Source organism: Eulemur rufifrons, chromosome 7, assembly GCF_041146395.1.
Source record: "Eulemur rufifrons isolate Redbay chromosome 7, OSU_ERuf_1, whole genome shotgun sequence".
In the NCBI taxonomy this organism is placed as follows: domain Eukaryota; kingdom Metazoa; phylum Chordata; class Mammalia; order Primates; family Lemuridae; genus Eulemur; species Eulemur rufifrons.
The window spans coordinates 262,225,731-262,252,483 of record NC_090989.1 but is presented as its reverse complement, the minus strand read 5'-3'; the positions used below and the strand labels follow the sequence as shown (position 1 = coordinate 262,252,483).

At 40.1% G+C, this 26,753-nt stretch overlaps 1 protein-coding gene across 2 annotated transcripts in view; it reads right to left on the bottom strand.

Moving 5' to 3' along the window:
• Nucleotides 1-2,435: 2,435 nt before the first annotated feature.
• ZNF462 (zinc finger protein 462) overlaps nt 2,436-26,753 on the bottom strand; it is a 138,261-nt gene continuing 113,943 nt past the window's right edge. For both annotated transcript variants that reach the window (XM_069474524.1, XM_069474525.1), the window contains exons 10-13: nt 26,073-26,296; nt 12,967-13,099; nt 6,390-6,513; nt 2,436-5,248 (exon numbers count right to left, since the gene is read on the bottom strand). In XM_069474524.1, the coding sequence (XP_069330625.1) occupies nt 5,041-5,248; nt 6,390-6,513; nt 12,967-13,099; nt 26,073-26,296 (689 nt within the window). In that variant the 3' untranslated portion in view covers nt 2,436-5,040. The remainder of the gene's footprint in view (nt 5,249-6,389; nt 6,514-12,966; nt 13,100-26,072; nt 26,297-26,753) is intronic.

The window sequence follows — 26,753 nt, the reverse complement described above, 5'->3', positions numbered from 1 at the left end:
GAGTTATAAATTATAGTTATGCATTTCCATTCGATATGTTAACTGGCTCTGAACATTTTTAGTTTTGAAGACTCTATAGCAACATGGAAAATATTTATACTATTAAATGAAAAAAAGCATGTTATAAAATTGTTGACCATGATTAGAGCCATGTAAAAAGTGACCAGGAATGAAAATGGTAGAAAACATCCTTGGATGTGAATGTGGGAAGTAGGAAAGTGACTTTATTTTGATGTCTCCTTTAATATTGTCACATTACTTTAATAATGTCACACATACTTTTCTGAAGCCAAATGCTTCTCCAATCCTTAAAGCTCCACCCTTTGGCACATTTGTACAAGGAAAAGGAAGTGAGATGCTTTTGGTTTGCTAAGCTTATTCCTCCGAGAGCTGTGCTATAATGGTGGGCAAATAGTGGATAAATAAGGATAGCTGCAAGGGAAGAACATATCCTATAGTAATTTTTGTTAAGCTTAGGGCTGAAAGACTCACCAAATGTGTGTGAGTGACCTATTTCTTATCTGCCTCCTTAAATCATATGTGGTTTTTTGGATGGACAGAAAAAACACATATATCGTCAAGACCTTGTTTCCCCAGGGTTGCCAGCATCAGTGCAGAGGGGCACTCAAGGCCTCACAGCAGGAAGCCAAGGGGCCCATCAAGCCCCAACTATCTTCAGTGGTAGTCACTTCTCCAAACGTTGCATCCTCACTGTTCATGAGCTGTCAGAAGACACCTCCCTGTCTGTCCTGTTTGTTGCTAGCCAGTGGCTAGCACCAAATATTTGCTCAAAAATATTGGTTAAATGCATGGGTGATGGCACCAGCAGCCTGTTTCCAAGAACAGAGAGTTTCTACCTCCCTTACTGTTTCCAAAGGAGCACTTTTTCAGTTCCTGATTGTGGTAGAGGCTGCTAGCTCACGTGTTCTTCCTGCGCACATGGGTAGACTAGACCACATACCTCCCAGCCCCCTTGTGGGTAGGTGTAGCTGTGTGACCAGGTCTAGCCCATAAAGTGAGGCTGAAAGTGATTGCTACTTCCTGGATGAGGCAGTTAAGTGGGTAGAACACTCCAAGCTCAGCAATGCCCTCTGAGACTCATGTGCTGAGATGGCAGCCTCATCAGCTGGAGGAGCATGGACTCCCGAGTCACCAGGTGAAGGGCACCCCACAGACTCCCACTGGCAACTGGTGTGACAACCAAACCTCTACTGTGCTAAGCCAGGCATTTTAGGATTTGTCGTTACAGCCTCTACCATGACTAATATATCAATACATTCCATTTCTTGTACATAAAACACAGTGAGAGTATGGATTAGCCATGAACTCAATAAAAACATTGTTCATAAAATACTCGATGGAGGCCATGAGAGAAGAAAAGCAATGTTTTACAGTGGAGAAGTCCATTAAGTTACGTTCTCTCCTTTATAAAAAACACAGGAGAAACTTCTCAACCTGTAATCCTAGACAAGGTTGAGTGTCTCCTGAGTATTTGATAATAAAACATTACTAAGAATGCAATTCTTACTGATTGATCCTTTTTTTTTTTTTTTTTTTTTTTTGGCCTTGCCCATCAGGTAAGCTCAGAGCCAAACAAGTGGCTTATGCATGGCCTCATGGAATGCGTTTTTGTCAACTCTCTGCTGTTATCATTTTGCTGCTCAAGCCTCATTTTCCCTTTGGCTCCCAATGTATCTAACTGTTTCCTTTAATTGTGTTGTATACACTCTTATAAATCTCTAGACAACCCTTCTTTGGTGAAGAGGATGAGGAGGAGTGACAACCAAGCTTTTAGAATGAACTCTGAACAAATTATCCATGAGCCTTTCCTGTACTAACACTGGAATAGACAGACAGTGTAAGTCAGCTCTGAATTTAACAATGAATGCTATTGATTTTAATTTACTTTTCTTCTAGGTTTCATGACTATTAATTTTTCCTTTGATTTATCACAGGATAGCTCAAAGAATCTGGGAATGGGGATAACTGCTGGTGCAGGATGCACGGTAAGATGGTGTGGCGTAGGCCTTCATGAGGCAAGCGTGACAACACTGTGAAATGCATCCTCTCTAGTGGCTGTGACTTGTGGTTAGTTTAAAATGACTGTGCCCATGGATCAGGGTCCCCAGATGATGTTTAATCACTGGTACTTTCTCCTTCTGAAGCTCATACATCACTCTAATTCACATTTTCAATGGAAAACATTCCTCCATAAAACTCCCCCAGGTGGTGATGAATACCTGATGCAGAAATATTAACATTTAAAAATCCCAACTCACACCTCACCTTAATTTTACCTTTGCTTTGCATACCTGTGTAAATTCAATGGCTTGAAATATCTCTTGTGTACCTGCACCAAAAGGTAGTGCTAAATTATTTTTAGATTCCGTATCTGTAGTCATATCTGTAAATGATTTACAACAGATGCACATAGACACATGTGAAAAAAATTCTTTATTAATTTCTCACATTTCATTACAAAATGTATGTTGCAAACAACTTGAATAACCTACTTGTGGTTTTGTTTGTTTGTTTTTGTTTTTAAACCCTTGGCTTCAAGGACTCAGGATCTCCCTATCTTTTATCAAGTATTGGGAAACACTGATTATTGGAGTCAATAGGTTATCATTTTGCTATTTATTTTCTTCTCTCAAACTCTGAAAAAAAATGTCCTCTGTATAAATTAAACAACAACAAAAAATGTTGTAAATTCTATGTCATTACAGTCAACAGAATTATAATAATGCATCCAAAATGTGCGGCCACAAAATATCAGGTATATGTTTGAAAAAGAAAAAAAAATGACATTTTAGCCTTGTTAAAAGGATAATGGTCCCATATTTTTATTAACAGGTTAGCAAAACAAAATCCAATGGATTACAATATTTACATGTTATTTGAAAAATAAAGTAGTGATAAAAGCATGTCACAATTATTTTCTTTTTTTTTTTCCTTTTTCTTTCTTTTTTTTTTTTTCTTTTTTTTGTTTATTTTTTGGTAACCATTACAAACACCCAATCCAGGTATGGAACTGTTTAATACAATTGAAATGAGGCCAATTAAAAACAAATATAGACACAAAATGAATCTTTGTCTGGATAGTTCATACTTTCCCCATTTTCTGGTTTCCATATGATGGCCCCCATCCCTAAAAAAAAAAATTAAATTAAAACAAACATCCTACAAATAAAAATTCTTAACAGTAAGAAAATAAAAGAAGAACATGCTTTTCAAGTAAGCACTTATTCCACAAATGCAACATCTTTCCATGGATTTTATTTGAAGCTGTGTGGGACACTGTCATCTCAGCAATTCCCCTTCCCTTTCTTCCCTCCCGCCCTCCCGCAACCCTTCCAAGTAAAAAAAACCAAAACATGAAAACCAAAGGACTCACACGTGCACACATGCACACACGCGCACGCGCACACACACGCACACACATACACACATCCAAGCGCTCACACACACAGGCTTCTAAAACCTAGGCTTTAAGAAAAGTTCTTTTCTACTTTTTGGAACGAAACCGTTTGTTCACAATCAGAACATGTTATAAATGTAGGCTTAGATTTAGTCTAAGCTGCTCCCTCCTGAAAAAGCTGATATGGGGGACAGAGCAGCTGGCAGCTAGATACAAAAAAAAAAAAAAAAAAAAAAGTAGTTCTCCAGGCTCCTTGTAGGATATACATTATTTCTTGTCCACACTCACCAAAGGGATGGGATTCTAGTACATCCCCATGTCCCCCAAAATAATGACATACCCCCACAAAATACAATGCCAACAGAAACAAAACACAGATTTGAAAATCACACACAAAAGCCAGCCCATCCTAACAGAAATTATTTGTGTGAGACAGATAATGTGTGAATTTGACAGGCAACAAAAGGGTGAAGAGGACCTCCTCGTCTGGCCCACAAGCTGCATAGCTGTGCCGAAAGTTTGGTTCTTTAGTTAAATTAAAAAAAAAAAAAAGTTAACTTCTTTGTTATTTCCATGTTTAAAATAAAAACATTCCTATTCACAAAAAAAAACTAAATCTCCCTCACCCCCAAATTAAAACGACAATAACAACACACACACAAAAAACCAATTTATATGAAAAACCGAATTGTGCTGTGTTTGTAACACTCAAATTGATAGAAAATAAACATGTGGCAAACAAAACTCCACGATCACCTTAAAATTAGCTCACATGGATCTACCAAATTCTAAATTATAGTTGAACACTAATAAACAGCTTACCTGGAATAAAGGATGACAATTCACAAACAGTTATCTAATAATTAAAGTCTGTTTCTTTTTTTTGTTTTGTTTTTTACTAAAATAATTAAAAAAATCACAGTATTTTAAGAAATAAAACCCACGTGGGGATTTTAAGCACAATTTGTGTTCCTTTCTTTAAAACTCTTTTTTTTTTTTCTCCATTCACCATCTTGCCCAGCAGTTCTCTCTACATTTAACCACAACGACGACAGGTAGTACTGACAAATGCAGAGAATTCCCTTGGTTAGGTTTGAGGTACTAGGAAACAGGTGACTGTTTTATGCAAAGCAGTTTGTTTTCTGTTTTTGTTTTTTGTGTTTTTTTTTTTTTTTTTTTTCCCAAAGCGGCTGCAGTTAGGTCTTGAAAAAGCTTAAGGTATTAAAACTAGAAAAACGCACTGAAAGTTGCGCGTCAAAAAGTTGCTCCCCTACAAGAAGTCTTCTACTGTCACGGAGCTTCTGTTTCCACATACTGTCCAAGACCACCACCGTGCCCTTGGGAGGTGTTCCATATTCCGCAACAAATGAAACTTCCATGATGAAGATCCGGAAGAAAAGATGTAGTGATGGAAAAGGAGCCACATATTCCAACCATTTAAATAATTTTAATTTACATACTCACTCACACAGGTACCAGTGCTTTGAAAATAGATTGTTCAGTCCTAAAAAGCAGCTTTGTTCTGTCTTCTCTTTTCTGTCCCTCCCTTCTTAGCCCAAGCCGGCCCTCCCACTTTTTCATCACGGTTCAAGTAAGGTTTGATTAAGATTTTCACCAAACGCTTATTCTTTTTTGGCCTCTGCATTCTCTAGGAGAGATTTGTCGGTAGCTACTACACAGATGGCTACTGCTTCATTCTTTAAGGAAAAGTCCATCCCAATGGCCTCATCCACTTCCTTTTCCTCTATGGAGGGCATCTTAACAACGTCCTCCACAATCTCCTTTGGGTGGATTTCTTCTCTGCTCACCTGCTTGGTGTCATTCAATGCCCTGCGGGGCAAAAAACATTTATGGAAGGCACAGTTGAGTACAGTAAACATTTTTTCTAATTAAACAAACAAACAAACAAACACCGTTGAAGTGTTCTTTTATTTCCCTGATCCTAAAAACGCCTTGGGGTTTCCTTTAAATAAATGCCATGGATGTATAAAGAAATTGTGAGTGATTTATCCTTCCTGTATGTTATGCCTAGGTTTTGTATTTCTGTACCTTTTTAAAGATTTGAACCTACAAAAATATCTATTATTTACTATGTTTTGATTATGCCATGTTTTGTTTCTAGATTAACATAATAGTTTTATGACACCTCCTTTAATGGGTCCTAAGTGGTAATAGCAAGAATTATCACCCTCAAACTCCAAGCTGAACTCAGAAGCTTGGAGATTGGCTATGTTTATTAAGACTAAAAGAGCAACTCAGGTACTCAAGATTTATTGGAAAGGTCCAGAAACAAATCATGGAAACAAACAAAAAGCAAAAACCTGAAGATGGAACCCATATCTTGGGAAGCTTAGTTATATTCTCTGAGGTCTACACGCTTGAGGTTTTGGGGGCATTTTCTCCTGAAAGAACCAAAGCCTAGGTTCTTTCCGTGTCTGGTGGACTGAGGGTGACTTGTGGAGGGGACGATTTTATGTTTAAGGATCTTATAAGCGCTTTGCAGGTGTGCTCTCACCTACCTGGGAGGCAGGCAGAAGCTGGCTCTGTCCCCGAGGCAGGGCATGGGAGTGTTCAAGGCCACTCAGGGAACGGTCAGTCACAGAGGCAGGAACAGAGGTCAGATCTTTTAGCCCCGATTCAGGTTCTATCATAGAATGTCACGCTAATGAAAACTAAAGGGATGTTGGCTGGGGAAAACACTATACTTCCGCAAGTGGGCTCGGGTGGGATTTGTCATTCATAAAGATGACTTTTCCTCATCTGACTTGTGGCTGGGTGACCATTTTAAAAAAACAACAGAAAAGGCAAAACTTGGTTCCTCACAATTATCTCTCCTCCCGTGGCCCAGAAATGTGGCCCAGAAGGGGTCTGCGTGCTGTCAGCGGGGAACAAAAAAAAAAAAAAAGAACCCCGATCTCACTCCCGCCTGCTCCCTCTGGGAGGGGAGCCTTCTGGGGACGGCCCAACTTACATGCCGTGTCTCAGCACGTGTCTCTCCCACTCGGAGCCCTGTGAAAATGCCCGTCCACAAAATTCACATGGAAAACGCTTCTCGGCGTTAATAGCAGCCCCATGGTCAGAAAATCTCATCAGCTCTGCGGAGAGGAAGCAGACATGTTACCTGTGTGCTGTGGGAATCGGCAGAATGGATCAGTCAACATTCATTAGGAAGCCGTCTCTCCCACCTTCACTTGTAAAGCCACGCGGTGGTCGAAAGCAATTTCCAGATTCCTTACTGTGTCTCAGGTTTTCCCCTGAGGGCACTTCTTGAATAGCTCTCAAGAACTGTTCCTGGTGCTGGGGCCCCGGCCTCCCCATCTCTCCTCACACCCGCCCCCCACGCCCCTCACAAATTATCTGGGCCTTTCTTGCTTGAAGAGCCCCTTCTGCCCACTCCCAAGGCATCTGAGCATTTTTGTTTCCTATTGAATTTCTCTCTCTTCTGTGACGCTATCAGTGACTCACAGTTCAGCATCTATTCATTTTCTGTTTGACACAGGTTAATCTTTGTTCACTGAAAAGAACACAGGCCACGGAAAGCACCAGGCCAGGTTATGTGTTGTACACCTCGGGGTTTCTACTTGTTCCAAGGAAGGCTGAAGGCTCACGACTTGTGGTCACCCGTACAGATGTCACAGATGTCCTCACAGGGTGGTCACGAGCACTGAATGAGATGCACCAGTGAGGAACCTCGCATGACCACGAATGTGGGCAGCCGGGGGCTGGTGTGTAAAAGCACCTCCCCAGCTATTGAGGGACCCTGGCCAGCTGCCTGGCAGCTACTCCTCAGTCGGTGGCATTCATGAATGTGGGGATAGACGGACGTTTCTGGAAGGGTCTGTAGGAAGCATCAAATATTGACTTAGTTGTTTTGTTTCCTCCACGGGGTTGTGCACATGGTAGGGGTCTGATAAATGTGGATTGGCTGCCTCATTGTTTTCAGGCCACATCTCCTGGCAAACTCAAAGACAAGAGCTTATATGGCTTTTGTGCTGTCCTGAGTCCCAAGCCCATATGTCTTTCATTATACCACAGAGGGCCAAGTCTTCACGTGGGTCACAAACAGCTGGATCTAGTCCGTCCTGCAGCCGTGTCGCAAAGTAAGAGCAGTGCAGAGGCAAATGCCGATCACCTGCACATATCTGATCACTCTGGCCCCCGAGTACGAGATGTTATAGGAAGCTGTCTCCTGGTTGAAATGCCCCATCTAATAAGATCCTCAAGACGACGTTACCAGGGTCGGGGGCCCTGTGATGCCTTCATCTTCAGCACAAAAAGCTATGTGAACGGGGCCAGTTTTAACAAAAGATGAAACATTTTCTCACAAATTAAGAAGATCACCACACAAGCCATTAAAAATAATTGCACAGACTATCTTCCTTGATTCTTTTCATTGGAAATGAGACAGCACCATCTGCTCTGCGCATTAATTCCTTAGCAGGGATTATCTTGGGCAAGAAATCAACAGAATGCCTTCCTGACTCCTCCCCAACTGCATAATGAGGGGGGGGTGGGGAGGATTCTGCTTGGGTTAATTTTGATTTCTTCATGCCTGGTTTCTTCTCTTTCTAATTCCCTTCGATCTTCCTAGGCAGGACCTGCAGCGTGTCGTATTCAGCCCGCTCTCCAGCTCTCACACTTGGAACGGAGGTTGGAAATGGGGTAGCTACAAGGCCATGAGCCCCCCTAAACGAAGGGTGTCTGATAAAGGTCTAAGTTGCCAACAAAGGGAGTGTTCCTGGTACACTTGCTCCTTTACCCTTAGGAAACATGAAACCAGTCATCTATTCTTTCCAATGGCACATGCTAAGTTCCATCCTCAAAGGAGGAGGCCACTCATCACCTGCCACACTTCAAACAGCTCTCCAGCAGCCTGAGCCCTGCGCTAAAGCTGCCTCCCGCCCTCTGCTCCTGGAAGCCAGGATGTCTGGCAAAAACACCCTGGGGCTATTGTGTGTGCTTCTTCTTCTTGGCAAGACTATACCTAGATGGTGGAAAATTGATTCTAGGTCTATTCAAAGGGGATGGGACAAAGAAGGCTGTTCTTTCAAGGATGGGTGAGGGGGAAGGGAAGGTTTAGGCTTTGTAATTCCCATTAACATTACTGGAAGTCACTCATGTAAATCCCCCACCCTCGGAGAGGAATACGTGCTTCTCTACCCTGAGGACTTTTTTTTTCCCATATGGTTAAGGCTCATGAATGTGGATGCTCCACTTTCCAGTGAGAAGCGGAGACCACGAAGTTCTTTCCAGCTAAACCAACCTGGTCTGATGCCCCAGTGCCTCTTGAGAAGGGGGCGGACACGGTGGGTAGGCGGGGAAAACTTCCCAGGTATCCCACACACATCGCAACTGCCTTTTCTTAAATTCTGTTTTTTTATTTTTTAAGGAGTCACAGGGAAGGGGAGAACTAAAGGGGTTTTTGCCTTTGTAATGCTTATAACTGTTAAAATCACAGGTGCTCAGCTTTAGAGACCAGAAAGTCATAATAATATCCAATGAGGAATAATTTATTTCTTGAAGAGAAATAGCAAGGCCACAGAGCATCAGGAAGAAAAAGGAGCCTTTCTGTCAAAAGCAGCTTGTCCCAGAGAATTCTGGTAACAGGGCACAGATGTTAAGAATTCATTGTGAAGAACATATTTGTGAAATTTTTTTTTAAAAGAAAAAGAAAAAAAAACCCAAACAACCACGTTTCTCAGATCGCAGAGCTGATCCTTGTCAGAAATGGCTTAATAGAGCTCCTGCTAATAAAAGTAATGACTTTTCAAGAACAATCAGCCTATATGGGGAGGGTATTTTATTTGTCTAGGTAGTTTTCAGGCTGACCGCAGGAGGGGGTTGGGGGGGGGCAGTTGACAGGCTAGCACACCTTGACTGTCAGCCCCTGCTGTCTGTTTTGGTTAGGGGTTCAAAGGCCAAACTGGACCCCACTTTGCAAACCCATGGTCTCCTGCCCTGGTCTCATGGTGGAGGGGTACGGGCAGGTTGGGAAAAGGAATAGGGAACATACCTTGGAGGGGAACAGCCCACTAATGGGCTTTCTGAGGATTACAGACTGACCAAGAAGGAAAAACAAGATATTCTGCAAAAGTGCACCTTAGAACAAAGCGCCCAGGGCCACTGAATTCACAGATTTCAGAGCCAGGTTCCCTTCACTGAAGAATATTCTACTGCCCACGGTATTGGGAAAGCAGTATGCAATATAACAGGTCTTGCCTCAGAGCCAGTAGACCTAAATTCAACTTCTAGTGAGTTTTCTTTTTTTTTTTTTCCACTTTGGAAAAGCTACTAAATATCCTGGTTTTATTTTCTCATTTATAAAATGAGAATAATACCACCTGCATTGCAAGGTTACCATTTATTAGGTGATTATTACATTCCAGGAACTGGGCTAAGATCTCTCGTTTAATTTTTACAACCACCTATGGAACCACACCCTGAATAGCCAAAGCAATCTTGAGCAAACACAACAAAGTTGGAGGCATTATACTACCTGACTTTAAAATCTTCTACAAAGCTACAGTAATCAAAACAGCATGGCACTGGCATAAAAACAGACACATAGACCGATGGAACAGAATAGAAAGCCCAGAAATAAATCCACACATTTATAGTCAACTGATTTTCAACAAAGTTGCCAAGAACACACAATGGGGAAAGGATAATCTCTTCAATAAAAGTGTTGGAGACAATTGGATATCCACATGCAGAAGAATGAAATTAGATCCTTATCTTATACCAGATACAAAAATTAACTCAAAATGGATTAAAGACTTAAATATAAGACCCCCAACTATAAAAATACTAGAAGAAAACATATGAGAAAAGATCCATGACATCGGTCTGGGCAATAATATTTAAGATATGAACCAAAAAGCACAGGCAACAGAAAGAAAAATAGACCAATAGAATTACATCAAACTAAAAAGCTTCTGCATAGCTAAGGAAATAATCAACAAAGTGAAGAGACAACCTAAAGAAGGAGAGAAAAATGTTTGCAAACCATATATCTGATGAAGAGTTAATATCCAAAATACATAAGGAACTCAAGTCGATAGTAAGCAAACAAATAACTCAGTTAAAAAATGGGCAAAGGATTTGAATAGATATTTCTCAAAAGAAGACATACAAATGTACAACAGGTATATGGAAAACAATGCTCAACTGCTAATCATCAGGGAAATGCAAATGAAAACCACAATGAGATATCATTTCATACCTGTTAGAATAGCTGTTATCAAAAAGAGGGAAGATAACAAGTGTTGGAGAGAAATGTGGAGAAAAGAGAATTCTTGCACACTGCTGGTAATAATGTAAATTAGTATAGCCATTATGTAAAACAGTATGGAGATTCCTCAAAAAATTAAAAATGTAACTACCCTATGATTCAGCAATCCCACTTCTGGGTATGAAATCAGCATATCAAAAAGATATTTGCACTCTCATATTCATAGCATGATTATTCAGAATAGCCAAGATAGGGAATCAACCTAAGTGTCCATCAGTGAATGAAAGGACAAAGAAAAAGTGGCATATACACATAATGGAATACTAGTCAGCCTTAAAAAAAAGAAGGAAATCCTGTCATTTGTGACAACACAGATGAACCTGGAGAACACTATGTTAAGTGAAATAAGCCAGGCACAGAAAGATGAATGCTACATGATTTTGTTTCTACATGGAATCCAAAAAAGTGACACTCATAGAAGCAGATTGTAATATGGTGGCTCCCAGGGGCTGCGGGTGGAAAAATTGGGGAGATGTTGATCAAAGGACACAAAATTTCAGTTAGACAGGAAGAATAAACTCGAGGGATCTATTGTGCAACATGGTGACCATGGTTAATAACATGTTCTATGCTTGAAAATGGCTGGATAGATTTTAAGTGTTCTCACCACAAAAAAAATAGCAAGTATGTGAGGTAATACATATATTAGTTAACTTGATTTAGCCATTCTACAATGTATACGTATTCTAAAACATCATGTTGTATACCATAAATATATGCAATTTTTATTTGGCAATTAAAAAATAATATTTAAATAAAAATAAATTTAAAAAAAAGTCCAAAGTTTGAAGTTTTAAAGTTAAAAAAACAACCTTAGGAGGGAGGTGATGATATCATCATCATCATCATCATTATTGTTATTATTATTTTACAGATGACAAATGTACAAGGAGATAAAATAATTTACCTAAAGGCACATAGATAATAAGTAATGGTGCTGGGAGCTCAATTAAGGCAGGCTAACTGCAGAGCCCTCCACATCACATGACATTAGAGAAAAAAGGTTATATAAAAACCACCAACACTGAGCCTGGCACATAATGATGCCCAACAACGGCAACCAATACTATTCTTCTCATCGCTGGGATGATATCGACAGTGCTTATTTCTCAGGTTTATTGCAGATAAATCTGCAATAACTAAAGTAACATATCCCAACTAATATCCTTATCTGCACAGTCTGGAGATTTCCACAATATTCTATGTTGAACAATATAGACAACCAACTTTAGATCATATAAATGTATATCTACAACTAGGTATCCTTTTTTTTTTTTGTTGTTGAGACAGAGTCTCGCTTTGTTGCCCGGGCTAGAGTGAGTGCCGTGGCGTCAGCCTAGCTCACAGCAACCTCAAACTCCTGGGCTTAAGCGATCCTCCTGCCTCAGCCTCCCGAGTAGCTGGGACTACAGGCATGCGCCACCATGCCCGGCTAATTTTTTCTATATATATTTTAGTTGGCCAGATAATTTCTTTTTATTTTTAGTAGAGATGGGGTCTCGCTCTTGTTCAGGCTGGTCTTGAACTCCTGACCTTGAGCGATCCACCCACCTCGGCCTCCCAGAGTGCTAGGATTACAGGCGTGAGCCACTGCGCCCGGCCTAGGTATGCTTTTGAAAACCTTTTTATTTTGAAATAATTAGACTCGCAGGAAGTTGGAAAAAGAGTGCAAAAGTCCCATGCAACCTTCCCCAGTGTAGTCTGTAAATACATGGTAGAATGACAGAGGTGGTCCCTCTTTCTCCCCTCTTTACAAAGCAAGAACAGAGAAACGGAGGGGATTAAGACAAGGGCCAAGCAGAGGAACATTGCGAGGGGGCTCAAGTTCGTTGCAGCCTCCCCGACAGCCCGGCGGTGTGCGTCCCCGCAGCAGCGATTTTAAATAAGCATTCAACTGGAAGTTCATACTCATCCCGTGATAGCTCTATAGTGTCGTCCATCTTGCTGTCCGCCTGTCCTTATTCTGAAGATTCCCGAGATACCAGTTTCCCTTATGAAAAGCAAATCATTGCCACATATTTTTCAACAAACATATACCTATAATCAGGGAGAGAAAATGTCTGTTTTCCTTGGCGTTTCTATAGCTGGTCATAGTTTACAGAGACACAGCCCCTAATGTGTTTCTTAAGTCAGTCTGTTCTGCTACTTAACTAAGAAGGATCACTTCTGTCACTCCTACAACCACCTCCTGCCTCCCTCTGTCTCACCGTGGACGTGCCAGATGCCAGCTGGGACTAAAGGGGAGGGGGAGACTAACCTCTGTCTTCGGCCTTGCTGTTCATTTCTTCGTCCTTGTCCTCGTCATCGCTGCTGGAGCTCTCCATCTTCTCCTTCATCTGTTCCAGCTGATCCAAGTTCACCCGTCCAACCAGCTCGAAGTTACGGCTTACCTGAAAAAGGCCCGAACAAATGATGGAAAAATGAAATGCAGGCTAAGCGGGGTTCTCCCTGACGCAGAGACCTTCCCAACATCATTTTCCCATGACTGTGTTTTTGGAACCAGGACCAAACAACCCAGGGGCCTAAGAGATCTTTTTCTTGATTTTGACTCTTTGAGAGACGAATCTGCCCTTTGCTTCTACCTTCTACTATTCTCACTGAATTGCCGACACCGGGCCTTCCTTACCAAACTTGTTAAGAAACACGACCTACAGTCAACAGAGAGCAAAAAGCATCCTGAAGCCTACCTAGGGTGTAGAGTAGTCTAGTAAGCATTTTTTGAGTTGAATTCAAAGGTGCATCTTTCATAAACCGTCCAAGTTTCAAATACTTTGGGAATAGAACAGGCTCTGCAGCCATCCTGGCCACCAGCAGTGAGAACCGTGACCTTTTTGCCACGATCCTATCAATGGAGGGGTTGTGGGCTGTCCAGCTTAGGCCAGGTGACAACTATTCGATTCTTAACTCTAGTTTAAAAGGAAGACAATAATACTATTGTTAGTGCTACTACTGTTTTTGAAGCTGGCCACAGCTTATTCATCAAGGCTGGGATTATCTGAGAAAAATCTAGATGACTAACCCCTAAAGGCCCTTTAAAAGTGTTTTATGTATATAAAATGTGGTTAGAATAATATGGGAGTCCAAGCTTTCCTCAAAATATCATTCAAGGGAAACAAAAATCTACATTAAAAGTCTTTAAAGATTTTCTCTTTTGGGTTGTCAGATCAATGGTAGCACAACATTTAACCTTCTTCATTAATCTAGTTTCAGAACCTCTGCTGTTGCATGCATAGAATTTTCAGGAATAACAAGTTGGTGGCGAACTCAAGCCAATAAACAGCCATGAGCTACTCCTCTGTGCCAGGCACTGTGTTCCCCTTGCTGGGGACCAGGGAGGAGGCATACAGAAATGAATGAGACGGGGTTCTGGCTTGCAGAGGCTCACAGTTTAGTTGAAAAGGGAAGACAGACAACATTAATTAGATTCCAAGGCAGATTTCCATAGCTACCACAGTGGAGGTAGATTGTAATGAGGGCACAGGAGAGGAAAGAGAGAATTTACAAGACAATTCCAAAATATTCTCCGGGACCAGACTGGAACAAAGATTTGCTGAGCACCACCTATTCCATATGCCTGGCAGATGGGACATCATCATCGACGGTGACAAATGGGAAGAGATTCAGAGTACCAGGGCCGATAGACAGTCCTATGGAAAGGCTAACTATTGTCCCAACAATGTCATGTAGAAGATAGGGAGCATCTAAAAGGAGGAAGGAAACTTCGGGCAAGAAAAACAATATATTGATCTGTATCTATAATAATTAAATCCATGAAATCATTTGTTTTGGAAAACAACTCAGTGTGAAGGTAGACAAGATGTCCTCATAAATCTCAATGCTACACGCCCAGGGAAGGCAACTTCTCATTTTGCTAATTAAAAAAAGTGTTAAAAATTAATAAGACTTAAGGTCAGAAGGAGCAAGAAGAAATCAAGTTTGGAATCCTAATTTCTCTCTTTCCTTCTAAATTCACAGTAACGGTCTCTAAGGATTTTTGTTTGCAGCACCTTCCTAACTAGGGATTTAGCATTTTTATTTATTTATTTTTATGACATAAGAGCAAAAAGGGATAGTGCCGGGAGCAGAAGCTTTTAAGTCAGACAGACCTGAGTTCAAGTTTAGGGTTCGCCATTAGCCACTAGACTCTGGGTGAGTCACTCAACACATACGGCCTCGACGTCCTCATCGGTTAAAGAAGGTCAGCATGGTGCCTGAAGGAAAACAGTCCCCCCAAAATGTGATCCCCTTCCCCTTTCTGGGAATGTGGGCCTTTTCCAGATTTGGCTCTTAGAAATGCTTACAACAAGCATTGTGAATGCATATTTACAAAGTTATGTTTGGCCACAAAGTCTACATTTTAGCCAAATAGCATTTATGACAAATATTTGAATAGAAGTTTTCTGGCTTGCTAATTTTTCAGGAAAAGTGGGCAAGGTTCCAATTTGCCTAATTTCGAAATGTGTTTGAAGAAAACTATTTTTAAATGACTAGCACATAAAAGGCAGCCTTGCCTGGGCCACTTTCCCCCCCACCTCCCACCATCGGCAATCAGGGCAACTGTAAATATGTGTGAGGCCCAAGAGGGGTGTGCAGTAACCAGGAAACAAAAGCAATGACACCAAGGAAGCCAGAAGGAATCCTCACACATCTGCTTTAGTCCAGCTGCTTTCCATCCCTCCTTCCTTCCCCTTTTCCACCCTCCCTCCCAGCAAGGACTTCCTCAGGGCTCGCCGAGCCAGGCCCTGGGGTCTGCACCGGAGCCCCCGCTTCCCATGGAACTCGCGATGACAGAAGGGGATCTGTCACCAAACCAAATGTTATTTTTTTCTCTTCCTTCTGGGTTTTTTTTTTTTTTTGAGGACTGTATTTGTCCATTTTCCCAGCACCATCATCCCTTTCCTGGAAAACTGTTAACATTTTAAATTCTGCACCATTTTAAAATAGTACATGGCATTTTCACAGTATGATGTTCATCCCGGGCTAACCCGGGGTTTATTCATCTTGAAGATTTCTAAAATCTTTGCTAGGCAATTAAAAGATTTGAAAGTGAAAAACTAAAATTTTTGCTATGTAATTAGATTTTAAAATAAAAACTCTTTATCATGTTGGGTGATTACTATATTTGAAATCCCCAAAGCAGCCATCCAAATATTAATCCTAACACAAAAGGAAGGCTCCTTTCTGCATTCCTGAGCCCATTATCATCTTTTACCTGGATTACTGCAAGCCCCCTCCCCCTCCCTCATTGGTCTCCCAGCGCCCACTCTTGTCCCTTCTTGTATCTCATTCTCCAGTGGGGTCAAAGAGATCTTTAAAAAAATGTAAATCCCTCATGTCAGTCTCTGCTTGCCCCGAGGATACAATACAAATTTCATACTGTAGTTTACATGGTCAACTAACCATACTATTCTGGCCCACCTTCTCCAGGCTTCCTCTTGCTCCACCACCCTGGAATGAGGTCCCTGGAATGTGCTGTGCCCTCGAGGACTCTGTGCCTCTGCATGTGACATCTCGTCTGTCTGATGAACTCTCCCAAGCATGTCCCCTTCACGTGTTCACTCTTCCACCTTCCAGCCCCGCCTGACCCTTCCCTGAACTCCTCCTGCAGTTCCATCCCGGCTCTTGGCTTCCCCAGCCCTGCACTCCCCTTTGAGAACACACCCCACTCAGTCATGCACTGTGCATCGCCTGCCTCTCTCCCATCCAACTGCCAACTACGAGGACGAGGACGGACTTTCTGTGCACCTTACTCACCGCTAGACCTCCAATGGCCAGCACAGTGTCTAGATTAGAGTGCATGCTGTTCTCACCTCCTGACTACTGAAAACTTTCCTTTTAATTTAAAATATTTTTTTCATGTAAACGTTCACAAAAAAAATTTGGGAAATAGGAAAAAAAAACTCATCTAAAATCCAACTACCTATACACAATAACTGTTAATGAATTATTGCATTTTGGTCTTCCTGTTCTCTATCCCTAGATTATTTAGATCGCTGTAATCATATTATAAAATACAAGTGTTTATCCTGCCTTTTTCTCTTTTTTCTTTTTTTGCCTGGCATGGTATACACATCATTCTCTGAATAAACATAATTTTTAATCACCATATAGTATTTCATCACATGGACATACTATAATTTGCTTGACTATCTCACTATGAATTTACCTTGAGTTATTTCTGGCTTTTATCTACAATAAGTGCAGTAATAATAAATCTTATTATATTTAAGCCTTGCTTTTCATGCTTGGTTTTAATTTTATAGCCTAAATTTCCAGGTGTGAAATTAGAGGGTCAAAGTCAAAGGCTATTGACTTTATTAAAGTTCCAATATATTTCTCAGTTGGCTTCCAAAATGATCACACTACTGTCTGGAGCTGGAGATTGGGTAGTATCCGATCAACTTCTTGATGGTGCTTAGGACACATTGAGGGAAATTCACATTTTTCTCTGGAGATGCGAAGTAATTTATTACCCTGTTTTCCAAAAGGGCCCACAACAAAGGGACGAAGAGCAAAAGTGTGAGATTTCGAACCTGGCTCCTTGCAAGCCTTCTTCTGCAGGTGGAAGAAGCCATATATGTTCTTGATTGGTAGACTGTTCAAATAAATAACCATTTAGACTATAAAACTATATGCAGATCCTTATTCCTGTGAAAGCTATTTGTGAAGTCCCACTCACCCCAAGTCCCCAGTGAAGGCCACCAACTCTGAGTCTGGTGAAGTCGCTGTCCAGTAAGAATGTGAGATGAGGTGCTACGACCAGCAAATGCAAAACCCCTTCCAGGCTCACACTTAATGTTCAAGCTTCACAGCTTTGTTTTTCTTTCTGTTTGTTGGTTTTTAACCATTCAGCAAGATGGTTTAGATCTGTTCTTAGCATATGTTTCCATGCTTTTGACTTATTCTAAGGGGAAGCATTATTATATGATTTGCAGATATTACCAAGTTGAACATGCATTTTCATACTGTCCTAGAGTGGCAAACCCAGTCTTATAAAAAAGACTGATATAAACATGCTTGTTCACGACAGAATGAAACTCCACACTCTTCTGATTACGCTGCAGGCGTTAAGTGGGGGAGACGAAGCAGGGGCATAGTGGAATGAAGAAAGTCCCCGTAAGGTTTGCAGAGTTTCTAACCTTGAGGTTCCCCTTCCTACTTCACATTTACACTTCAAAAAGAGGCACCCAGTCAGGGTCCTCATGTGACCGAATGGTGCATGTCGAAGTTAAAAAGAAAAGCCAAAGTGAACTTCTTATTCCTAGGAAAAGTGACACCAGAGAACATGGAAAACATTGACCTGCCTCTGACATCAGAAATGCCCATTAGTCACTAACTGCGAATGTGGAGTGTTGTGAAGATTTCTGAATGACTTAAACACAGGCCAGCAAACTTCCTCTAAAGGGCCAGATAAATAAATATTTTAGGCTTTCTGGACCATTTAGTCTCTGGTTACAACTACTTAACTGCTGCTGTAGCTTGGAAGCAGCCATGAACAATATGTAAATGGATAAGTATGGTATATACATACATATATATATATCACATTTTCTTCATTGATTCATCCATCAACGGACACTTATGTTGTTTCCATGTCTTAGCTATTGTGAATACTGTTGCAATGAACATGGGAGTGCGGTATCTCTTTGAGATACTGATTTTGTTTCCTTTAAATACAGACCCAAAAGTGGGATTGCTGGATCATATGGTAGTTCTACTTTTAATTTTTTGAGGAACCTTCATGCTATTTTTCCTAATGGCTGTACCAATTCATCAACTGTGCACAATCTTCTCCACATATATCAAAGCACCACCTTAAATATATATAATTTCATTTGTCGACTACACCTCAGTAAAGCTGGGGATAAAAAGATATTCAGTCAAACAAACCAGCTAGACAGTTTTGAAGTTCTATGGAAGAAGAGCCTTGAAACCATATTTGTGCTTCTCTATGCTGCCCTCTTACTTTTTTATATATAGGTACCCTTTATCAAGCACTTGACATGCTAGGTTGTGGTTCCTGGTTTATGCTTGTCTTGCCCACTTGCTTGTAAACTCTTCCATGGTAGCAACCATGTCTTATTCAGTTTTATAGGCACAGTGCAGAATATAAGGTCAGTCACCTAGCTGACACACAATAAATGCCACTTGAATTTCCTGGTAACATGAAAACCCATGGGAGATCATAACGTATAAAGAATTCACAATATTGCTATAAGATTTGCATCCCATGAAATAAATTTGCTTGTTAATGAGAGAGTAAAATTAGATACGTTCTAAAAGATTTTGTTTCAATACTTATCAGATATCTATTATGTGCTAAAAATGAATCCAGTAGTTTTTACACGTATTGCTTAACCCTAACGACCATTCTGTAATATATGCATTCTCTTCTATATTTGTAGAGGAAGAAAACAGAACACAAAACAAGTAAATGATAAAGTCAGGATTAGGACTGAGATCTTCAGATGCCATAGCTCAAGCTTTTCCCCTTATAATGTAAATCATCTGTAGAAATGCAAAATTACTCACAAAAATTTGTAAAAATCACCATCATTATACTAGGACAAGAAGGAAGAAAAATATTAATGCACTAATATTCTGCTGCAAAATCTGATGAGATAGAGCAGGAGCATCCTTTGAGATTTTTTTTCTTCAAAATAAAAACAGTAAGAATAAAGGATCAAAAAGTACCTACCCAGAAGGGCAGGTAGCACAAAAGTCAAGGAGGCTGTCTGCCTTCTTTTGCAAGCATGGAGTCAGAATCAGAAAACATGTTTCTATCAGACCTAACTCAGCAAAAGTCCAGACAAAATCAACTCATGTGGACAATCTCAGCATGACTCCAGACACAAACACTCAAGAAAGGCGAGGTGAAAGATGTCACTAAAGAAAGTCTCAGAGCTTCAGTGTTGGCCAACTGAGCCAACTGCCAATCTCCTGGCCCCCAAATGCAGAGGGGCACAGATGACGGATGCCAGCACATTTTGCTATTTGGACAGGATATTGGAAAAGTGATTTCATTCATTGATTTATTTTACGAACAACTCCTCAGGCTTTATTTTATGTGGGGCACTATATTAGATTTTGGAAGAAAAGAGAGACAAAGTGCCTTAGGAGAGAAAGAAGGAAAGTCCTACGGAAGCCTGAGTTTAGTGGATAGTTTCAAAATCTACAGATAAAGAACATCCTCAAATATCTACTTGAGAAATACTGTCTAAGGTTCTGCCCGGCACATCCCTCTGAAATACGGTCATACCTCTTGCTCATCTACTTCTGATTTCTCTGTCTTCCAAAACACATCAAAGAAACAGATCGATGGTTAACAAATCAAGAAGCAACACTAACATGAGGGAAAGCAGAGATGAAATGACATACTCTTCTAGAGAAAATTTCAGCTTGCAGAAATCCTGGCAGCTGGTAAAGCTAAAGCTATAGTATTTAGTTCAGAAATTAAACACAATCCCCACCCTCCAAAAAAAAAGTGGCCAAAGGTGTGCTTTATGATTTGGGACAAATTCATCTTATGATCTGGGAAGAACCTTTTCTGGGGAAGAGTCTTCTTTTATTTATTTTCATTTCCTTTTCTGGAAATGAATGTTCTATGTGATTTTTTTTGCCACTGTGGACTTCACTAGTCCAGAAAGCTGAACAATTTTATTGGAATAACTAAAATGTTAGTGATTCCTTCTGCGCTTAATGTTCCGCTGTTCCCCCAAACTAGCCAAAAGTAAGAGATATGAGCATCTTAGAGTTCAGCCTCCGGAGGCTCCATTTGTATAAAAAATTAAAAACACTTCAAAGTAAATTCAATTAGCGAGTGTGTATTGCCTGAATAGACTATCCTTCTGAATTTAATATACCGAACATGACAATTTTATGAGCAGACCAAATAAGAGATAATATATTTTTATTTCCTTAAACTAGCAAAGAGACATGAGAACCATAAAGAACACTAACAAGGTATTGCATATACTTAGACTTTCTTTAAAAAAATATATATATGTATGTATAGATACACGTGTGTTTTTTAAATGTGAGAAGTGCAAGGTTTGGTTGGTTTTTTTTTCATGACTTCACATTTCCTTGAAATGCTATCTTCATCTTTCACCGGCACTGCTAATAGATGGCATGACTGGTAGATAAATCATTGTGTTGGGGGCAGAAGGGAGAAATGGAGGGAGCGAAGAAAGGGAGAAGGAGGAGGAGAAAAGACAGACTGAAAGAGAGAAGAGAAGAGTTGACCTTCTAGAGGACTTAGATCAAAAAAGATAGGGAGTCCAAGGATGAAAAAATAAAATTTCATAGCCTGCACTGTTTATTTTAGATCCCAAGAGATTACAAATGATTCCTTGCTCACTGGTACAAAGATAAAGATCCAGGAGGGCGAGATTCTGTTTATCACTTATAAAATGAGGGTTCTGACTCTCATCCCTTGTCCACCGCACTCTGGCTCTGGAGGATAAACATAGCATCCTAAATCAAGGGCACTGACATTTTGGTTCTTAGATGGCCTGGGATGTTTGACTTCAAGGACCTTTCCTGCTGGTACCAGAATTCTGTCCAGTCTATGAACGATACAGTCTGACAGCTTTAGAGACATCCCTGAAGTTTACGACCTTTGCAGGAAGAATTCAGAAATCCAGGTTTGAATGTCCAGCTCTGTTTAACAATATCCTTTGACTGAAAATACATCCTACAGCATGTTATACTGTCTCCTATAGATTCTCTCCACCACACAAAGTCATCTGAAGTCAGCTATTTGTGGAAGAATGTAATGAGCACTGTCTTACTAAAGAAAAAAAAAAAAATGAGTAAATCCCAGTTTAGAAGCAATTGCTAAGTCTAATCCACATTTTATTTTTGGCAGTTTACACATTAATCTAGATCTTGAGTATCTTGTTGATCTATCTGTTCCCAGGATTAACTTCATAACAAAAGACTGAAGGAAATTAACATTTATTGAGGACCTATCGTGTGGCGTTCTGGGAGACTTGCATCTGTTTTAGGTACTGAGGTTTAATTTACTTACCATAAAATTTATCTGTTTTTAAATGAACAGTTCAATGATTTTTTTAGTAAATTTACACATTTTTGCAACCCTCGCCACAATCCAGTTTAAGGACACTTTCATCACTCTGAGAGGTTCCTTCACATCCTTTGTAATCAATCCTCACTCTTAACTGCCCCGGGCAACCTCTGAGCTGCTTTCTGTCTCTAGAAGTTTGTCTTTTGTAGACATTTCATATAAACAGGATCATACGACATGTAGTCTTTTGTGCCTGGCTTTTGTCCACTTAACATGATGCTTTTGAGATTCATCCATGTTGTTAAATGTATCAGTAGCTCATTAGTTTCTATTGATAAGTAGTATTCCATTGCATGGCTAGACCACATTTTGTTTATCCATCCACTTTATGTGAGAGTAGGATTGCTAGGTCCGATGGTAAGTGTATGTCTACCTTATAAACAAATTGCCAAAGTGCACTACAGTGGCTACACCATTTTACATTCCTACCAGCAATGTAGGAGATTCCAGTTTCTCCACATCCTTGCCAACATTTTGGTATTATCAGCTTTCTTAATTTTAGTTATTTTAGTCGGTGGGGAGTGGAATCTTACTGTTGTTTGAATTTGTATTCCCCTAGTGGTGAATCACGTTGATTAACTTTTTATGTGCTTTTTTGGGGCCATTTGTATCTTCTTTGGTAAAGTGTCTAGTCAAATCCTTTGCTCATTTTCAACTGAGTTGCTTAGCTTCTTATTATTGAGTTGTAAGAGTTCCTTATATATTTTGGTTAAAGTCCTTTGTTAGATAATTACTCTGAAAATACTTGCTTCCAGTCTGTTGCTTTTCATTTTCTTAATCGTGTCTTCTGAAGAGTAAAAGTTTAATTGTCTTTTCATTTTCTTAATTGTGTCTTCTCAAGAGTAAAAGTTTAATTTTGATGACATCCAATTTATCTAACTTTTTTTCAACGTCCATAGATTTTGTATCATATATAAGAGTTTTTTCCCTAACTCAAGATCACAAGGTTCTCTACTATTCTTCTAAAAGTTTTATCTCATACATTTAAGTTTATATCCTTTTTGACTGAATTTTTGTATAGAGAACGATGTAAGGATCAAAGGCCGTAATTTGCATATGTAAATCCAATTGTGCCCGCACCATTAAAAAAAAAATCCTTTCTCTATCATCTTGACATAAAATCAATTGACCACATATATGATGGACCATTTCTTCACTTTCTCTTCTGCACCACTGATCTATGCATCTACCTTATGCCAATTTATAGTAAGTTTTGAAATCCAGAAGGGTGAGTCCTCCAACTTTGTTCTTTTTTCACCCTATTTAGGTTATTCTAGGTTATTTGCATTTCCATGTAAATTTTAGGATCAGTTCGTCAATTTCTAACAAAAAAAAAAAAGCTTACTGAGATTTTGGTAGAGATTATGTTGAATCTGTAGGTCAATTTGGAAAGAATTACCAATATTCAGTCTTCTACTTCATGAACATGATATATACTATATTAATTTAGTTTTTTATTTCTCTCAGCAATACTGTAGTTTTCAGTGTACAGTTCTCAAAGTTCTTATATTAAATTTATTCTTGAGCCATTTATCCTTTCTGATGTTATTACACATGAAATTGATTTTTTTTAAATTTCATTTTCAGGTGGTCCATTACTATTATATAGAAATATAATCGATTTTTGTATATTGATTTTATATCCTGCAACCTTGCTAAACTCACTAATGTTCTAGTAGCTTTTTTATACATTCCTCAGGATTTTCTACCTACAAAGATTACATTGTCTATGAATAAAAACAGTTATATTTCTTCCTTTCCAATTCTCATGGCTTTAATTAGTTTTTGTTTTATAGTCCTTGATTTTGTTTTTTGAATTGTCAGCAAACTTCTCTTTAGTACATTGCACGTTGACGCCCCATACCTCTTTTGTGAATGCTGAAATCAGACTATTGCATGCCCTTCCCCTGATGAACGACTGTTTTTAGCCAGCGCACAATGCCACTGCCTATCAGCCAAAAATTCTGTTTCAATAGCACTGCCAACTTTATTTACAAAATAGTGTTTGGATAATTATTTCATAAATTCTAATTGTATTTTGCACTCATCACTTAGGGAAAAAAAGGAATAGAAAGTGGGAAAAGGAAAGTGCTGTCAGTAATAAACGTCTCAAAAACTTAACAATTGAGATAAAGATGAAAGTCATTAGGCATGCTGAAAATGGCACTTCTTTAGCCTCAATTAGGCGCTCATTGGACTTAATAAGCTGGTCAACTATGAGAAGGAGAAATATTAAAGAACATAATATGGCATAGTGACAATATAACATCAAAGACTGTGTCTAAAATGCAAATACTAAATGTATAATTAGTGATTTTATAATATGTTTTAGGTCTTTGGGAACATTGTTGCCATTATGATAGGTACAACTATTATTATATTTGAGCACAATTCAACTAACACATATTGTGAGGAACATAATGGGCTTCAAAGTGAGGGAAATACAAGGACTTCGTTTAATCTTATAAAACTTCTGAGAAAGGTATAAAGATTCCCATTTACAAATCAGAAAACAGACCCCGAAATTTAAGTAACTTGCTAAAGTGTGTACAGTAACTGGTAGAGACAAGACTGAAACCGAGGTCTTTTTGGCTCCAAAGCTCCAAATTGAGCCCCTATTTTCCTGAGCAACCCATCTCCCTGACCCGTATCCCAAAGCCGCAGCATCCCACCCACCGCTCAGGAAGCCTCTGCTTCATCTCTTACGTCTCTAGCCTTCCCTGGATTTCCCCAGTGACTTACAAGCTACTGTGCAACAACTGGGGAAGAATTTATCTTTCTGATTTGCTTTATCCCAAAATATCAGCCAGGAGGTTTGAACACTATAATGAAAAGGTTTGAGGTGGTTACAGAAGTAAGATACATGCGAAGTGATATAGAAAGCTTGGTTTGAAATTGATGAGTGATTTTCCCTTGAGTTTAAGGAAGAAATGCCCAGGAAGTTTGAATAAGAAAGGATATTAAAGTTTTTAAGTGAGGTCATTTAGGCTTTTCTCTCTGGTTTCATTTTTTTGAGCAGACACACTGGAAAATGAGTGCATTCCAAAGCAGAAAAGTTACCAGAAAACCATTAAATTGCGGACAGGTGACGAAGCCCAGCCTTCTCTCTCAACACCCCACAGGAAAACTCTAGCCCTTAGATGCAGATGATTCGGACTAAAATCTTTATGATTTGGGTTGGTAAGGCCAGAAAAGAAGCGCCACGTTTCCCCTGATGGGCATACACAGCAAGGAGAAAGGAAACAATATCAAAATCCTTCTCCCTGTGCCTTAAGTAAGCACTCAGCCGATGTTCTGGACTCATTGGCTAATTAGAAAGCATTTGGATAGGATTTTAAACGAACACTAATCACGGCTTCTCCGGTACACTGGACAATACACAGAGCCAGAAACAATCGTCTCAGTGCAGGATGTGCTGGAGGAGCCCCGAGCAGAGTGAGGACGCTGTCCCCTGTCATCTCTGCCCTCTGAGCAGCAAGCCTCTGGGAGAGAATTTTTTCCACAAGCCCAGTATTTTACGTCCTGTGCCAGTATGATCTTTAGCAATTCCCCTCGCCAAATAAAACACATATTTTACAATCCTTGATGTTCAGACATCATGGTGATGCCTTTGAAAATCTCTGTAGCTAGCAAAATATTGGAAACAGCCCCCAGGACTGAGGCACACGGTGGCGTATCTCTCAGATAAAACAGGGCTTGGTAACTATGGGCCCACAGTCCGTCACCTATTTTTGTAAATAAAGTTTTAGTGGAACATGCCACGTCTACTCACTTACGTACTGTAGATGGCTGCTGTCTTGCTACAATGGCAGAGTGAGCTGTTGCCACTAAGACCACATTTTAGTCTGCAATGCCTAAAATATGCACTCTCTGGCCCTTTATGGAAAGTTTGCCAAGTCCTGTGATAATACATTTCAAATAATATAGAAAAATGCTTCTGTTAGGATAAGTGGAAAAAAAAAAAAACCAAGATACAATATTTTATGTATAGTATGATCCCAATTTGACATAAAACAAATGAAAGTGTTTCTAGAGAAGAGACCAAAAATGTTCAGCTCTTGGATGGGAGTGGTAGAATTAGGGGTGATCTGCCTTCCCCCCATCCATGTTTTATAATTTTCTAAAATGACCTTACATTTCTTTTATAACAGAAAAGAAACTAAACCTCACTTTCACAATTATGTTAGTTCACCTCTCTGTGCTGCGCACAGTGGGTGTGACTACACCCCCCCAGGGGTGCTGGGGGCGGGAGGCAGGAAGTCCTGGGCAAATACCTTATGCTCATCGCGAAGGTGGCTGTCCAGTTCCTCCGTGTGCTTGGTCTCATAGTAGCAGAGCTGGCATTTGTAAGGTTTCAGTTCATTGTGCTTTTCTATGTGCTGCTGGAGGCTCTCGTCACTGGAGCAGGTGAAGGTACACTTACCACAGCGGAAAACTACTCCCTGCAAGTATTTTGACAGTTTGGAACGGCACACTTCAATGGGGACAACTCGCTCTTCTGTGGAAACAAATCGAATGGAGAGAGGGGCATTTTTACTGATGGTAAACAGGTGTTCTTTCCAAAGAAGACACTCACCCGGTCAATCCTGCTGTTTCTCGTGGGTCTGGGTCTGTGAACTGACACACACGCACACTGCCCCTCTCCCCGCCCCCCAAACAATACATTCCTCAGGTACAAGTCAGTGTTTTTAAACCCAGAAGCTCTTTGTGTACTTAATACCCACAGTGACCTATAAACAGAGATGGGGCAGGCTGGAAGGTGCTCGCTAATTCCTGAATGGCGGTGATTAAGGCAGGGAGGAGGGATGAAGTGGCTGCCATTTTTACCAACATTGATGATCACTGACAACACCCATGAGTACGCCCTCCTTCCCCAGCAAGGGTTACTGCAGCTGGATTCACAGATGTTTTTAAGGGGGAGGAAACCAACATTAACTGGGCACCTATGATATATG